Source organism: Squalius cephalus, assembly GCF_949319135.1.
Source record: "Squalius cephalus genome assembly, chromosome: 1".
NCBI classification, from domain to species: Eukaryota; Metazoa; Chordata; class Actinopteri; order Cypriniformes; family Leuciscidae; genus Squalius; species Squalius cephalus.
The window spans coordinates 44,821,692-44,840,306 of record NC_137122.1 but is presented as its reverse complement, the minus strand read 5'-3'; the positions used below and the strand labels follow the sequence as shown (position 1 = coordinate 44,840,306).

The following is an 18,615-nucleotide window of genomic DNA, read 5'->3' as shown; positions in this document are numbered from 1 at the left end:
CACCCGGTAAATGATTTGTTTTGATCGGCACAGAGATTAAAAAAATCATGATGGAAGAATGAAATGGACAACTTTTTGTCCACTATAGTGGACTCTCTCCAATGTGATTTGCCGGCGACCTTTTGACCTGAGGACACTCCACTTGGCACTTGTGATCATTTTGTTTCACGTTATAGCAATTACCTATTGGTATGTTTCCTCTAATTTCTATAAAACTATATTGATGACTATTCATCATATGTATAAGAATATATTTTCGGCTCTGTCAGAACAGAAAATGGTCATTTTGAACATTCATTATAATATTTTGTCTATCGGACAGACTATCAAACATATGTGTTTCAAGCCTGACCCACTCCATGATGATTTTACAGAGCTGTGGATGAGTTTCTTAATTCAGCATTTACAGACAACACGAAAGAGACACTAAGAGAGTCTCTCATCAGCTAGTGGCATTTTATCTTGACAACTGATGTTTCAGGTGTTTTTGAAGGCTGGGTTTGTTTTAAATATGCTTTAGCATGTCTATTTAGTAGTTAAGAATGTATGCATTTAGACATCATTAAGATGAGCTCTGAACTGTAGGCGTTCAATGAATGTCAACAAATGTTCAGAGAGAGTAAAAGGGTGAATCTTACAAAGCTTCTCAAGAAAATGTCCCAGTCATATGTTACTACCTCCAATCAAAAGAAATTATTTGTATTCATTTTTTGTTGTTGCATTGTCATATTTTTTTTAAGGAAAATTTAATTTTTGTTACTGTATTAAAGTAAAAAATAAAATAAAAAATACACACATATATATATACATATAAAATAGGTCCTAAAATATATACTTAATTATTTTTCTATTTTGTTTGGATTGAAATATGATGGGGATATTCTCTTTATGGATTCTTTGAGATTCACAGAAGCTGTGTAACTGTGTTTACAGTTGTAATTTAATAAGGGAAAGAAGGCAGTGGCCATTATTCTGTTGTTTATTCAGAGGTCTTCATGAATAGTGGGCCGTTCACACTTAAATTCAGACAAGAATACCGACAGGACCCAATTAAGGGTTTATTTTGCTACACACTTGATTAGTGTGCTGTATGTTTTACTGAATTTCTCTTCAGACTTGACTACTATTCTTACCACAGTGGTCACATTGTTCAGTTCATTGAGCACCAAGCTGGTTATTCAAACACTTTACACAGGACACAAGCAAATTTGCCGCATTCAGGTTCAATATGTGATTGTGCACATCATAAGGAATGAAACTTCCAGCAAAATATTGTTTGCTGACACTGCACTGTTATTATCCCAATTTTTTTTTTTTTTTTTTTTTTACATGGATTGTGTCTCAGTCTTGGCTTCATCCATTCAGTTTTCTAAGTTCTCGCTCGTTACCTTGTTCTTTAAGGGTGCTGTTTTAATAATATTGTTCTCAGATTGTTACTGTTATTGTTATTTTGTTGAGTACAGTACAACAAATCTTTTTGTTGCATATATTGTACATTTATGTTACTCAGTTTTGGCTGCCATAAATGAGAAACAAACTCAAAGAAATAAGTGTGTTTACTGCTTTGTATAAAACACTTTATGCATTCTTGAGCATAATTTTTTACAACTATTACATTTTAATATACATTTATATGTTTGCGTTAAAAATGTAATACCAGTTGAACCTAGAATAAAAATTGTAGTTAAAAATATAATATTTGCATGAATGAGACGTACACGAAATGCTTGTAGACTATCTCTATGCCCCGCCCTCTTAAAGATTCCAGCACTGTGATTCGCTGCATGTCGTCAGCTTTTGCTTATTTGGACCAATTGAAGTAATACACATACCACTACGTAAAATCCTAACTGCTTATTTTCAAGAAAGGCCCCACAGATTTTTTTTATAGGGAGTTGTGTATAATGCCTAAATTAAAGTAGCGGGCAACTTTTTGTACAATCATGAACAAAAACAGAGATTGAGCGGAAAGCCCCATGATGGGAGGGAAGTCACCGCGGTTGAGCAAATAACGACATGCACTTGACTTAAAACGTTATTTTAATTATTTGTAATTACAGGCATATCAGCAGATTCCACGAATTTCCTCGGGTCCTTCTCCTGCAGAGTCATTTGACGCGTCAAATGAAAACATTTATTAGAGACTGCCCCAGCAATAATTATCACTTCTTGTCAAAAACAGACCATTAACTCAACACTTCGAGTACAACATTAGTTCAGCTGTTGGGGCAATATCTAGAAACAAAAGCCGCATTTTTAACCGCATTCACTCACTCGGTCATTTTCAGGATGCGGTTGTTTGGACACAACTAGCGCGCGACAGTTACATTACTGATCTGTAAATAAACTGAAACCTAAATAAACTGAGCAACACGACTGGTAGTGTAATATCGTTGTTATTGTAAGAGGCTTTAAGACTGTAACGTTAGATGTAATATCAGAGGAAGGAGAGCCTCATCATCAGTACAGAGAAGAGAAGAGAAGAGGGGGGTCTAGAGACGGGCTACCGATCGCCGGTAGAGTGGATCGGGACGCAGGAGCACGGGGTACGGGGAGCGGAGCGGTGTCCGTGTCCATACCGAGACTGCTGGACGATAGCATGGCCGCCGGGAAGGCGTCGAGCAAACCGTCTCTCTGGCAGAACGAACGGCTCCGGTTCATCGTCTGCTTCTGCGGGGTCTTCGTGTGCTACTTTTACTATGGAATACTGCAGGAGACAATGTGAGTATGAAACAGCATTGCATTTGAAGAGCCTACTATCACATAGGATATAACACCGTTTAATCATCAGTTGCTATTATTGCACTGCACTGTCCATGTGGTTGCAAGAGCAAGCAAGTTAGAGAGTGGGAAAGCAGGGAAATGACCCTTTAGCTATTTCACCTTGCTTGTTGACACTCTCTGCATTCTTACAGTATATGACTGAATAGTATACTATGGTAAAGCCTCATGACAGCTCTCTTGTCAGCCTCTTTCAGAGAAAGAGCTCTGATTTATCGCAGACAGTTGTTTTACTGTTCTCGATGGCAAGCTCTTTTAACTTTGGCTGACTCTCAACCTTTTTGACTACAAAGCTCACCTTTGTCCAAGACAATTTTTGAAGGCTCTTCTAATCTAAGCTGATGTGCATCTAATAAAAGCATATAAACTCAAAAGTATGATATCAGTTTAATGTTGTACATCTTTTTAGCATTTTAATTTACAAGTAACGTTAATTAATTTACTTTCAGGGCTTATTTTGTCCCCCCTGGGAGTTTGCTGAGGCCCCAGAGTTGGCCTCAGCTTGAGAACCGCTGCTGTATACTCACTAGTATCTAGGCCTGTTAGTATAATATAGTATTAGTGTAGTTACTAGTATGTAATCTAAGACACTGGTTGAATTCTATCAGGAACTTTTGACTAGTGTTTTTCCTGTTGTTGCTAGTAATTATTCATTAGCTGTTAGTGCTTATTCATACTCATATTAATTCCAGTTTAAGTACTAATATAGTTACACTCACTAGGCAAATCAGTACCACTTACATAATTATGTTACATATGTACTTATATAGTAATAACAGTGCACATCATTGGTGCACGGGTAAACTATAAATTGACCATCTTAAGATGTCAAACTGCGAGATATAGATCATTTAAGATCTAATATATATAACAAAACTAAAAATTCTAAAGTCCTCTTTCATTTAAGAGTCTAATGATATGTGATTTGAGAAATTAGATCTTAGTTTAGTCAATTGTACATTTTTAATAGTGGTTTATTTCAAATTCTTTGTCTATTTATTATTGATGTTCCATTGTCAGCAAAATAACTGAGTGTTTCTAATGACAATTGTATTGGTAGAGAAACCAAAAGAATATAAATCATATTAGTTGGCTTAATTTGTTCATCAAATGTATATTTCCTTCAGTTATTTTCATGCTTAATTAAGCCTGCTAAAATGCATTGCTTGAGCTTCTGTTACTTTCACTGTTCATTCTATTGCTCAATCATATTTTATCTTTCATTTAACAGTACAGCACATATTTAGACTAGAGCAGCTCCAGCAGGGCTCAGTGCCGAGGATCGGGTCAGAGGTACAAATGTTTAGACACCAGTGAAATACCAATTATTGAATCCAATTTTGATAGGAATATATAGCCTAATAACATAGATATATTATATTTATTTATCTACGTACTACAACAATAACTACCAGCCTAATGAATGTGAATTTAAAACATTATTAAAGACAAGCAAGCAGTCAGTAACAAAATAGGAACAAATCATGGAATTACAAATAGCATAAATAAATACAACAGGACAAAGAAAGGCTACAAATGAAATAAACAGTGTTTTTAGAGTTTTAGAGTACAGAAATTTGAATAAAGTAATCAAATGTGAAAAAAACACTGCATATTCATTACTGTATAAATTAAATATAAAGTTGAAAAGGGTAGCCTATTTAGTCAAAGAGCAGTGAGTAATTTATTTGTCCTTTGTTTGATTAAAATTAAAACACAGCAGCAGGTTTATAAAAACTGACCTGCGAGGGAAGGATTTGTTACTTTTTTAAAATTTCAACCACATTTTTTTTTTTTAATTTCCTCGAATCCATTCAATTATTTTTTTTTGTGTAATCGTGGTTCAAGTGCGACAAAAGTCCTAGTGTCTTGGACCCCTCTGATCAACACTAATTTTTTACATTTTTAAAAGAAATGAGTTTCAGGTCAAAATGACCCAAGGGAAGGATGAGGCAAGTAGTTTTTATAAACATACCTTAGAAATAAAAACATTACTGTTGTGAATCTTGAGACACAGCAATGACACTGACATATTAAGATCTGTCAGTGCAAGATACTTTCAGTTAAAACATCTCAAACATGCATTTTAGTCTGGGACTAGACTTAAACCTTGTCTGTGAAACCGGGGGTAAGAACTTTTTTTTTTATCAAGCGCTAAAATTAGTCGCATGCGGTAAACAACAGTTTCTTCCCCAGCCACTGTTGGTTATTTTTACCGCCAGTGATCATTAAGTATCCTTGTTCCAAACAGCTGTTCCCTTCAGTCCCACAATACCTCTGTCTTTTTTTTCATCCAGCACGCGAGGGGACTACACTCACGCGGGGAAGAAGGAGAAGTTTCGATACGCCACCACCCTAGTCTTCATCCAGTGCATCATCAACTCTGCTTTCGCCAGATTCTGTGAGTCAAACCCTTGCATGTTCTGATAGTGTTTTGGAGATCATGTGTGACAGTGCTTGTATGTGTTGCTGCATGTGTTTGAATTCCACTTGCAAGTAATTCTGCATTCTCTCTATGTTATGGTTGTAGTAATTCAGGTTTTTGAGGGCTCAAAGCAGGACCACACGAGAAGCTGGCTCTATGGCGTGTGTTCTCTGTCTTACCTGAGCGCTATGGTGTCCAGTAACTCTGCCCTGCAGTATGTCAACTACCCCACACAGGTCAGCAGCTCTTTACTCTCGTATCGCTCTCTCTCTCCCTCACAACATCATGCTCATGAGTCTTTCTTCCTTCTAGGTGTTGGGAAAATCCTGTAAACCAATTCCAGGTAAGAGACTTCAGTGTCCAAATACTTTTTGGGCTAAGGTAGCTGTCATTTTCATCTCATCTGGATGTATTTTTGTTTAGAGTGCACAATTTATGCTTGCCTCACATGTTCAAAGAAAGCGTATATTCCCATATGGCCATATTTTTTTGGCTTATGTTTGTTGGCCATATGGCAAATAATTTTCTTTGTTTCATGCACATTTTTCTTAGCCACACAATAGAAACCTCTGCAGATTGATTGCATTGGTCACGTCTACTCATTGTGCTTGTGTCCCTCTGGTTCCACAGTGATGATTCTGGGTGTCACAATCCTGAGGAAGAAATATCCCATGGCGAAGTATCTGTGTGTGTTTCTAATCGTCGCCGGGGTCGCCCTCTTCCTCTACAAACCCAACAAAGGCTCCAGCGCATCAGATGATCACACATTTGGCTTTGGAGAGATGCTGCTGGTTGGGCTCTGTTTTAATCTGTTCTGTATAGCATTTCTAGTGCTCTGTGTGAAGATGATCTGATGCGTGTTTCTTTGGTCGTAGCTGCTCTCTCTGACTCTGGATGGGCTGACAGGTGTATCTCAGGACCACATGAGGGCGCGCTTCCAGACGGGAGCCAATCACATGATGCTGAATGTTAACATGTGGTCCACACTGGTCCTGGGAGTAGGTGAGTTGTTAAAAAGAGGGTCCTGATAAATTATAGGAACATCGGTACTTTGTTAGTGAAGGTACTACTTATTAAAGACAAAAGACAATAGAATAAATATTTGTCACTTGGATTTATAGGAACATGTTAATAATACTGACCCCCCTCGGTCTGGGAGATATATTTGAATGTTCACAATATATTGTGATTGTTTTGCTGGCAATAAAATACGAATATTACGCTGATTTTAATGCACGTCATTTTTGGCCATTAGGTTTACTGTGTCAGATGAATATATCCTTGTCCCATAATTTGTTTGTATCAGATTAAGATATAATCCATTTTTGCTAATGAGGTTTAAACATCTAAATTTGATTCATGATTCAGTGAATCAATTAAAAAAATGGCTTTATCTATTAATTTGTGTCATCACTCAAAATTGTTTATGGAAGTTTGGGGTCAGTAAGAATTTCTTATGAAACTAATATTTGTATTAATTGCATTCAATTGATCAAAATGACAGTAAAGGCATTTGTAATGTTGCAAAAGTAAAATAAATTATGTTCTTTTGAACTGTTTGTTATCAAATAATCTTGGGAAAAATATTAAGCATGGTAATGATTCTGGAGGATCATGTGACACTGAAGACTGGAGTAATGATTTGACATCACAGGAATAAATTATATTTTAAAATATATGAATTGAAAATATTTACCTTAAATTGTAATAACAATATTACTCTTTTACTGCATTTCTGATCAAATAAATGCAGCTTTGGTGAGCATAAGAGATTAAAAAACTAACTGACCCCCCCCCCCCCCCCCCCCCCCCCCAGTTTTGAATGATTGTGTAAGTAAATATTGCTGTTTATTACCATTTTGTCATGTTGGTTCTTATAAATGAGAGATTAAATACCATTATGGTATTTGGTATGTTTTTTGGACTGTATTTTACGTCTTGGCTTAAACATTTAGAATCGACTAAGTTGGCCACAATGATTGTTTGGTTGCAATTTTTTTGCCTCAATCACCCTTTCAGAGCAAATGATTTTAGTATCCTTCCTTTTTTCCCTCCTAGTTTTTTGTACTAAGTCAATGTCTTCATGGTTTCTAAATCATATACTACTTTTTCCATCATCTGCTCAGATTCTGAGCTCATTGTCAGTACATCTTCCTCCAGCAGGGGGAGCTCTGGCTCTATTAGTCTTGGTGGTGTTATTATTTCAGGGTTGACAGAAGCAACCCTGCTGATCTCCAGCAGCTGTTCAGTTGGTCTGCCTCAGCTCTGAAAGGCATCTGTTCCTCACTTTTAATCTTTAATCTCATCACACATGCAGCAAACTTCCTTCCTTCCAAACCACTCATTATGAATCCAGAGCTGTCCTGTGGTGCTCTCTGAAGTTATTGTCAAGTTTCTCTTTTAACTAGGCAAATGCAAAATGATACAGAGTCCAGAATTAACACTCATCAAGCCCAAATGCAAGTAAAAATGGGCTTTTGGAGAGTAAAGTTATTTGCCAACCTCATTATGGCTATGTTTTATTTACAGTGATGAAAATAAGTATTTGAACACCCTGCTATTTTGCAAGTTCTCCCACTTAGAAATCATGGAGGGGTCTGAAATTGTCATCGTAGGTGCATGTCCACTGTGAGAGACATAATCTAAAAAAAAAAATCCAGAAATCACAATGTATGATTTTTTTAACTATTTATTTGTATGATACAGCTGCAAATAAGTATTTGAACACCTGGGAAAATCAATGTTAATATTTGGTACAGTAGCCTTTGTTTGCAATTACAGAGGTCAAACGTTTCCTGTAGTTTTTCACCAGGTTTGCACACACTGCAGGAGGGATTTTGGCCCACTCCTCCACACAGATCTTCTCTAGATCAGTCAGGTTTCTGGGCTGTCGCTGAGAAACATGGAGTTTGAGCTCCCTCCAAAGATTCTCTATTGGGTTTAGGTCTGGAGACTGGCTAGGCCACGCCAGAACCTTGATATGCTTCTTACAGAGCCACTCCTTGGTTATCCTGGCTGTGTGCTTCGGGTCATTGTCATGTTGGAAGACCCAGCCTCGACCCATCTTCAATGCTCTAACTGAGGGAAGGAGGTTGTTCCCCAAAATCTCGCAATACATGGCCCCGGTCATCCTCTCCTTAATACAGTGCAGTCGCCCTGTCCCATGTGCAGAAAAACACCCCCAAAGCATGATGCTACCACCCCCATGCTTCACAGTAGGGATGGTGTTCTTGGGATGGTACTCATCATTCTTCTTCCTCCAAACACGTTTAGTGGAATTATAACCAAAAAGATCTATTTTGGTCTCATCTGACCACATGACTTTCTCCCATGACTCCTCTGGATCATCCAAATGGTCATTGGCAAACTTAAGACGGGCCTTGACATGTGCTGGTTTAAGCAGGGGAACCTTCCGTGCCATGCATGATTTCAAACCATGACGTCTTAGTGTATTACCAGCAGTAACCTTGGAAACGGTGGTCCCAGCTCTTTTCAGGTCATTGACCAGCTCCTCCCGTGTAGTTCTGGGCTGATTTCTCACCTTTCTTAGGATCATTGAGACCCCACGAGGTGAGATCTTGCATGGAGCCCCAGTCCGAGGGAGATTGACAGTCATGTTTAGCTTCTTCCATTTTCTAATGATTGCTCCAACAGTGGACCTTTTTTCACCAAGCTGCTTGACAATTTCCCCGTAGCCCTTGCCAGCCTTGTGGAGGTGTACAATTTTGTCTCTAGTGTCTTTGGACAGCTCTTTGGTCTTGGCCATGTTAGTAGTTGGATTCTTACTGATTGTATGGGGTGGACAGGTGTCTTTATACACCTAACGACCTCAAACAGGTGCATCTAATTTAGGATAATAAATGGAGTGGAGGTGGACATTTTAAAGGCAGACTAACAGGTCTTTGAGGGTCAGAATTCTAGCTGATAGACAGGTGTTCAAATACTTATTTGCAGCTGTATCATACAAATAAATAGTTAAAAAATCATATATTGTGATTTCTGGATTTTTTTTTTTTTAGATTATGTCTCTCACAGTGGACATGCACCTACGATGACAATTTCAGACCATGATTTCCAAGTGGGAGAACTTGCAAAATAGCAGGGTGTTCAAATACTTATTTTCCTCACTGTATACATATATACACTCATGCATATATACATAAAATCTACTAAATAAACAACATCTCTTACTCACTCTTTCTTTCTGCATAGCTGTGCTGTGGAGTGGGGAGGTGTGGGAGTTTTTGACATTTACTGACCGCCATCCTGCCATCATCTATAATATCCTCCTGTTCGGTATCACTAGTGCTCTTGGACAGGTGGGTTTACACACAAGAACAGCACCATCATTTATTTATTCATTCATTCATCACACAAAAATAGTAATTGTAAATAATAGTTGATAATCCAGGGTTTAAACATTTATTCTCCTCTTTCTTCATCTAGACATTCATCTTCATGACTGTGGTGTATTTTGGACCGCTCACATGTTCCATCATCACTACGACACGGAAGTTCTTCACCATCCTGGGATCAGTGCTGCTCTTTGGGAACGTCATCAGCACTCTGCAGTGGTTTGGCACCATCCTTGTCTTCCTTGGTGAGTGAAACTCTTTTATTAATAACTACCGTTTAAAAGTATGTTTTTGAAAGAAGTCTCTAATGCTCACTGGCTGCATTTTAAAGCTGCACGATTAATTGTTAAAAGATCACGATCTCGATTCAAACACCCACATGATCTTATTCCTTAATGACAGAGAGAGCAGTTGTTAGGAATAGGTATGAAACCGCTTCAAAAACAGTCTTTTCAACCACACACTTTCATTATTTCTTACAAATACTCATATAATTACAGAAGTACTGGGATAAGAGTTTATAGTTCGGATATAAACACTGATGTCTATGGTAGTGGTCAAAAGAGTAAATCACCTTTTTAAAGGAATTTGGCATGTCAAATAACGATTGTATTGATTACGTCGTTACGCCACCATGTGGTGACAAGTGACTGTTAAATTTATTTGTCATTGAATCAGTCATTCAAGATTCTTTCAAAAACCTTGATTCATCCAGTAATCAAACAAGTGAATTATTTGAATGAGTCATTGAATCATTCATTTAAACAGAGTTTAAAAACTCAGAGTTCAAATGAATTAAACATTTTTAAATAGACTGCAGCAATTAACATTGTCAACCTCTAGTAAATTATCCTACATGTTATTTTGTTATCTGTTCAGAATCACAATTTGAAAACTCTATTTGAAAACAAAAAAATGGTGATTCTTAATTTATCCAGAATTGTGCGGATCTAACTGCATTTATTTGATAAAAAATAGTGCTGAGCAAAGACTAATCGCATCCAAAATAAAAGTTTGTGTTTACATAATATTTGTGTGTGTACTGTGTATAATTATTTTGTTTATATAAATACACACACATGCATGTATACATTTAAGAAATATTTGCATGTATATACTGTGTGTATATATATATATATATATATATATATAATATACAAAATAAAATAATTATGCACAGTACACACACAAATATTATGTAAACACAAACTTTTATTTTGGATGTGATTAATCGCTGCCCAGCACTAATTAAAAATAAAGTAAAAACAGTCATATTGTGAACATTTTTATATTTTAAAATGCAATTTATTCATTATGCATTTTTACTCCAGCATCATTACTCCAGTCTTCAGTGTCACATGATCCTTCAGAAATCATTCTAATATGATGATTTGATGCTCAAGAAACATTTCTTATTATCAATGTTGGAAACAGTTGGGCTGCTTAATTTTTGTGGAAACAGATAAATTTTTCCAGGATTTTTTGATGAATATAAAGTTGAAAAGAACAGCATTTGTTTGAAATAGAAATCTTTTGTAACAACGTAACAGTCTGATCAAAAGTCTGTCACTTTTGATCAGTTTAATGCGTCCTTGCTGAATAAAAGTATTCATTTCTTTTCAATCTTACTGACCCCAAACTTTTTAACGGTAGTGTATATAATTAAAAAAATATAAAATATGTATTTTAGTTCATTAAAAAATAAACATAGGTACATTTTTATATTTGTTTACAAAATTAATTTGAAGAATTTAAGCATAACGTTTTTGATCAAACACAGTTTTTGACTGGTCGGGTACATCTAAGCTTGTTAAAGATGAGTTCTGTGTTTATCAGTACTAATAATCAGTCCAGAGCTGGATGGCCATAATGAGCAGATATATAATAAGCTCAACCATGACTCTGCTCTGTCTTTCAGGCCTTGGACTGGATGCCAAATTTGGAAAGTCTCCTAAGAAGACGACACACTGAAGACTGGAACCCTGTGCGTGCGTGTATGTGTGTGTGTGAGTGAGTGAGTGTGTGCGTGCACATGCGTACATGTATGCCTGCATCTGAACCCTTGAGACATAGACATTTATTCTCTAAACACTTTACAACACTAATTCCATGATTGGTGTACTTCAGAGATGATGTTTTTAACACTCAAAATATTGTTGATGTTCTGAACATTTAATAATGGGATATATTTAACCCATCATCTCTCAAAATGGAATCCATGGTAGCAGAGGTACAGTGCAAATATGTGTCTGTGCCTAATCATAATCTGTCATGCTCATAGGGCGAAATCAAAAAGAGAAAGTTTAAAGGCATTTAAAACTGTAGTCTAAAAAAATGCACATGCTGATTGTACTTCCTGGAAGACTTCCTCCAGCGGGGCAACCACAGAATTTTTTAGCTACCCCGATTCGTACTTTTGACACATTTATATATACATCTCCAAGTCATTTGAGAAATGTGGATTCAGACGGGTGGGCTCTGCCTTAATTTAGGTGGTGAATTCTGTTAAACGTCTGATTATTGTCATTGCATTCCCCAGGAAGTGTGTATGTGTGTGTGTGTGGTGTTTTACTTTGTGTATGTAATGCACAAACACCTGTAAAGATGAATTATTTGTCAAAACATGGCTTTTTCATACCAGATGTCATATTTATATTCATGTGTCTCATGTCTTGTTTTGAAGTCAGCAAAGCAAATGTTTAGAAAGTTGACATTTTTTACAAAAAAATCATCTGGATTATAATGCATCCTTGTGTCAGAATAAAAATGGAATTTTATAGATTCATTCTACTCTGCATCTCTGGTACGAAGGGATCTGTTTGCAATCATAACGGTGTTTAAGTAAAAGGGAAACTCAATCAGGGTGCAAAGAAGATGCTGTTGACCAGCTGTCATAGGGGAACGTCTGCCAAAAACGCTGCTCGTGTCTGCCAGCATCATGTTCTCGCTCTGTTTGGGGAGAGAAAAACATCCAAATGACATTAAACACACACCCTGGACGTGAACGGGTTTGTGTTTTCAATCGCACCTTTTAAAGTGCACGTCTTGTTGCGGTTGATAGTTGGTACAAAACACATCAGTGGCGTCGAGAACGCATTGACTCGAATGGACTGGAGCTGAAGATGCAGTTAAACTGGATGAAATGTACCTGACGAGAGTCAGCCATCCACCTCTCATAATCGTGATCGCAATGGAGAACAGTCGCCGTTTGCTTAGCAGGAACTCTGAGGAAAGGTTAATGTGCAATTCAAAGCAGAAAATGAAATTGGAGGGAAACAAACACGGCCGGATGTCAAGAAGGCAATCTGATTAAAAGAGCCCGCAGAGGAGAACTGGCAGCGCAGCAAAACTACATTTCCACACTCGCCGTTTGAAGAAGCTGCCCTGAGGCTGTCCTCGCTAAAACGATGATGAAGAGCTTTTCTCCCTTTTCTCTTTCTCTCTGTTATTTTACTCTCATGCTCGTTTTTAAGATGAGCACTTTTAGGCTATGTAAATGGGAATTTTAAAGGTGGTTTTGTTAACGCTTGCCGTGAATATAAAGAGGCGAAAGCAGGATGGTATGCTTCTGAAAGTTGTGCTAGTTCAGAGGAATCTGACACAGTAGTGCTGCTGCCTTTTCAGGAAAAGTGTCTATTACCAGTCCATGGATGTGTGCTATCATAAACGTATCCATCATGTAAACTAACTAACTAATGAGTATTTTGGAAGGTCAGCATCTATCGTTGACTTGTTTAGAATTGCAATTAAAATAGCTTTGTGTAGTGTTAGATAATTGTGTTAATGCAATGCACAAGCCTATTTCGGTTTATGCAATAAATAAACTTTACAGATTAAAATAAAAAAATTAACATATTAGCATAACTTTTTATATTTATGTTTAGTAAGTGCCTATAATTTGCAGTCAGTAGAGTATGTTGTCTGTGTATTATATTTACAGGCAAAATAGTAGTATTAATAGGCAAAATCGGGACGAATGTGCTTAACTGTCATGAAAATAATAATGCCACAACGCCAAATAGGCTAAGCTTTATTTTAAATTTTATTTAAACTCGTTTAATCAATAACCTTATTTTTTATTATTATTATCTTTAATCTTTGAGGTGAAATATGACACAACAACACAACTCATTTATTGTCTTAAAAGAGCAACTCGGGTGAAAGATCATTTAAAAGTGCTCTATAAACTACAGATAATATCCTATCTATCGTATGACTAAGAGAAAAATGTATGCGTGATATGCGATTTAAAATGATATTTCTCATTAGTAACATTGTAAAACACAATTACGACCTAGAACGACCTTCTAGTCTAAAGTCCTTAAATGTTCTTTCTGATGTGGGATCAGATATCTAAAATCAACAGTGTTCGTGCGAACTCGCAAACTGACCCTAGATCAGATTCAGCGACCAGTAAGAACCCAGTACCGCGCCTTCGAATGGGTATCCACAGCATCGCCTTTACAAAATACCTCCGCATATAATCATATTATCATTTATTTATCATTTTTATTATCATTATTTGGTTAACATTTTAATTATTACACTGTTATACGTATTTATTAACTGAAACGAGATGACAACGTTTGTCTAGCTATAAAATAACAAATCAGGCAAACTCAATAAGACCCCCGCGGACCGTGTCCTATTCTCTCAGTGTTGAAGCTGTCCTGATAGAGCTCTCGAACGGCACGGGCCACGTTCATTTCCTTTATTTCTGTACATTTTTGGGAGAATTTAAATCATCTCATCAGTCATAATGCTGGGCACGGTCAGCCGGCAACTCAGAAGCCACCCTGCCGTAAGTGAATTATGATTTCAGGACGAGTTATTCTGTTAAAGACGATGGCAAGAGCGAGTTGTGCAAACGTTGTCGCTAGCCTGTTAGCGTCCCTGCTGCGGAATGCTAGACGTGCCACCAGTTTAGATATTTACACCGCTGAATAAACACAAATTAATCCTTAAATATGTTTTTATGTTACACGGCAAATCCTGGAAATATCAGGAATTTTAAAAGTGTGGTTCCCAGGTCTGAAAAGTAATGGAAATTATTAAAACAATAAAAAGTTCGTGGAAATGTCAGTTCTAAAACATTTGATAGGATATAAATGTTTCGTTTTTTGGTGCAATCTCAATAAGATAAATAAATAAAAACGAACTAACTATATAGTGAACAAAAGTCACTGACTATGGAAATCCAAAAGGTCAATGAGTTGTTTTTGTTTTTTTAATTGAATTAATATTGTACATGCACTTTAGTACAGTTGCAGATATTGAACATTTTTCAATGAATAACATTAAGTTCAGAATAAGTTTTCAATCGGGTATAAAATATACATAAAATAAATATATTGTAAAGCTCACAAAATGTTCATGTTGAGTTGCAACAACTACACAAACGTGTCAAACAGTCACGACCGTCACAAGTAAAAACACACTTTCCTATTGTAATGGACTAGCCGCATGTTTATTGCGAGTCTTTATGTGAGTAATTAGATGAACCTTAAATTAGCTTGAAATGAAATGCCATTGAAGCGAGTTTAGTTTTATGTGTCACAGGAGGCCTGCGTGTCACATGACCGCTCAAGGGCGAGCGTGTTAAACTGAGGACAGACTGACAACAAGTGCGGCCTAAAAACACTTTCACTTTTAAACTATTAGAGCCATTTACTTCGTATTGTTTGTACTATTATTATTTTTGTTAGTCAACCCTATATTATTTAATGACTGATGTTTTTAAATCTTGGCTGGGAATGATCTCCTAACCGCTTACAGTTTCTGAAGACTGAGAAGGCATTTTCTAGTAAAGTTTTGAAGCAGAGAAACTAATGTATTATTTGCGTTATTTAAGGCTTTTGTGTTGCCATGAAGCAACATTTGTGAACAATTGTATGTAACCGTAATGTCAGTCATTACTGTTTACCCTAATCTAGATCTGTGGTTCTCACCTGGAGGTCTATAATATGGCTTTGTACGTTTGACTTTTGTACAGTAAGTGAATTATAGGGTTGTTAACTGTTATACAAGGTAAAATTGGCATCCTGAAGCCAAACCCAGTTGAGACACCAGACACTAGATGGTCATCATCCATAATTTCAAAGTTTAATGCATCACCTTCAAGTCATTTGGCTTCAAGTCACAGTTGCTTTATATATCTTTTGTTTTGTTTTTTTGTTCATCTCTCACCATAGTTGATCCCACTTTTCATTTTCATTGGCGGTGGATGCACCATGTCTCTGACATATCTGGCTCGCCTGGCCTTGCGTAACCCAGATGTCTGGTAAGCGTCTGTTCTACAGAAGATACAAGTCCATTAATCACCTGTCTCTCACAATGGATACAAAAACATAACTGAAAGGCCTCATTCCTTTTTTTTAATTGAAGAGCAATTGCTGTTAAGATCGAACACCGTGTCTACACCAGACGTGAGTGGCGCAACACAACAAAAGCAAATAGAACCCATTATAATAAGTGATTCTGTCTACACTCGATGCGTCATGACAGATTCTCGACAATAAACAGATGCCCCCATCTATTTCTGACGTACTTCAAGCACTCGCGCTACTCCTGACACAAAGAACAAATGGATTTGCAACAGTTGCTTTGTCGAGTGTAGACAGCCTTAAGCTGATGCTGCGCAATGCGACAATAACTTGTGATCCCTTGTACACAATCAATTGTGAGAGAACAACAGTGCTGATCAGATGTTCATGTCAACTCTTTTGTTTAGTTTTATCATGCATGCCTTGTTTATTTGTGCACTCATTTGCTTCATATCCACAGCTGGGACAGAAAGAACAACCCAGAGCCCTGGAATAAAATGGAGCCCACTGATCAGTACAAGGTATGATACATGCGCATTGGTCATTTAAACTCAATTGTCAGGATGCACCCCTCCATGATTTGAAAGGAATGTCCTGGGTTCAACCCAAGCTCTATCGACAGCATGTGTGGAATTCTCTTGAATACCACAGAAAATAATTTGGATTTGTACTTCAGTTTGAAACGGTTGTATTCACAGTAACGCACTTTGAATGGAAGCCTATGAAATGAGCCACTGCAGGGCTCAACTTATAATTTTTGTTTTTAAAGTGACCGTAATGCTTATGTGCCACAATATAACATTCACAAGTAGGCATGAGAAAACTGAGCTTATCAATAAAGACAGTTCAGTAACACAGTGTGAGCCATGACGGTTGTTTTTATGAAAATCCATTCAATATTACTATGCTATAAAAATTAAATATACATTATATAGTATATTACATCAAATTGCAGCCTTTGCTCTTTTTACTTGGATTTGGTTCTTACAGAGTATTAATTTTGAAATCCGTATACAACTATTCATGAGCTTCGATCCGGTCACATCGTTGCTTCTAAATATTGTTTTCACAGTCGAACACTGTCATTTGGCTGCACTGTAGTGCATTACATTAGGATAAACATTAGAAACTCATGTTAACATGACACTGGCATCACGATAACTTTTTACAAGGGTGAACCTGCTAAATATGTTTTGGAGCTTTACAGCTCAAACAGCACATTTTTGTTCTGAAGAATTATAATTGCTTTAACAACATTGAACTGTGCATTTCTACATTTAGAGCTTCTGGAATAGACTTGCATTGTAACCGCATTACCTTGGCTTAGTTTTAATGAGCTGAGGGGGACAAGTCTAAGTTGTAATCTGTGGTAATTGATACAACAACTTGTTTTGATTCAGAACATTCTATTTAATGTGATGATAAAGCACTTTTCGAGATGTTTAGCATCCAATAAGCGACAGTAATTTTGAGTTTGAAATCTAACTGACCAGCATATGTGGTGTTAGTAAAACACTTTAACACGCCATTGTTGTTGGAGCGCCTAAGGGGATCCTATTAAAAGATGTGACTGAAGGACCGTATCAGGACCTAATCTAAGATCTTAATGAGTTTAATTCATTAAGCGCTTCATAAGCTCATTTTATGTGTGCTGTTAGTTAGTACAAATCTAATCAAGCTTGTGTCTTAATGTGTATTTGATGTAGAGTTCAAGTTCAATACATACACAGGCAGCTGAGTTAATGGATTTTGCTGAGTGCATAATGTTAACCTGCTTATTTTGTATCATCACTTTTCTGTATTCCCATTTCAAGTTCTACGCAGTGAACATGGACTACAGCAAGCTGAAGAAGGACCGTCCTGACTACTAAACATGTCCAGTGCTGGACCAAAGGCTTAAAATCAAATTGAAGAACAAGAAAAAGTCCGCACACTTTTCCTCAACGGCCCTTGTTCCTATATTAATTTATGCAAAGAGACTAAATTGCACAAATGTTGTTTTTGCTTATCTGGATCCCTTTTTAACGTCTATGATGTCTCTTGTATTTTCTTCCCATTCTTTGTAGTCAGAAACGATTAATAAAGGGTTTTCTCCCACATACATTGAAAAATCAGTTGATGAGTCATGATTATATTGGTGCTTGTATGAAATTTAGAACGAGCTTTTCCGTGCTGACCTACAGAAAGCTGCATGGTTTGAAGCCGACTTCTGTCCGAGCTGTGCTCCATACATTTCTACGCTGTTGATAATGGGTAATGGACATTTTTTGCATATGAAATTTCACTAATGTGACCGCACCAGAAGGTTATGTTCACACTGTGCACAAAACTGATTTAACTTTCACATCTGATCTTTGATTTGCTGTCTATATTTCTATTTTGCAAGAGATTAAATCTGGTCTGTTTGTTCAGTCAATATCCACTATATCAGTGATTAGAATAGCAACAGCTTTTCTTCCTCCTTGTGACGTACATCTGAGTGTAACGGATTACTGAAAAAGAACAAATGTAGGGTAGGGATTTAGTTCTATACATCAGATGGTGATTGGATTTTGAAATGGGCTGTTGCACTTAAAATTGGTGGCAGATGAATGCAAGAAATTACCACTTTCAAGGGAAAAACCACTTTCAAGGGAGCCAGTACTATATGTTTGCTCTAGTAGCGCACAAGATGTTTTCTTCCACAGCTGAGAGTCGTGAGATGTTAACATGAAGAAATGTTGCCTTTGTC

The 18,615-nt window shown here is 36.9% G+C and overlaps 2 protein-coding genes across 2 annotated transcripts; both read left to right on the top strand.

The window, feature by feature from the left end:
- Window positions 1-1,937: 1,937 nt before the first annotated feature.
- On the top strand, window positions 1,938-12,340 carry slc35b1 (solute carrier family 35 member B1). The gene is made up of 9 exons (XM_079890687.1): window positions 1,938-2,721; window positions 5,079-5,182; window positions 5,312-5,442; window positions 5,519-5,549; window positions 5,837-5,997; window positions 6,082-6,208; window positions 9,419-9,525; window positions 9,653-9,806; window positions 11,480-12,340. Exons 1-9 carry the CDS (start codon window positions 2,600-2,602, stop codon window positions 11,530-11,532), a joined length of 990 nt encoding a protein of 329 aa, XP_079746813.1. The 5' UTR covers window positions 1,938-2,599; the 3' UTR covers window positions 11,533-12,340.
- Window positions 12,341-13,992: 1,652 nt separating this feature from the next.
- On the top strand, window positions 13,993-17,998 carry ndufa4a (NDUFA4 mitochondrial complex associated a). The gene is made up of 4 exons (XM_079890698.1): window positions 13,993-14,362; window positions 15,753-15,841; window positions 16,345-16,405; window positions 17,699-17,998. The coding sequence occupies exons 1-4, from the start codon at window positions 14,321-14,323 to the stop codon at window positions 17,753-17,755; spliced, it is 249 nt and encodes an 82-aa protein (XP_079746824.1). The 5' UTR covers window positions 13,993-14,320; the 3' UTR covers window positions 17,756-17,998.
- The last annotated feature ends 617 nt before the right edge of the window (window positions 17,999-18,615 follow it).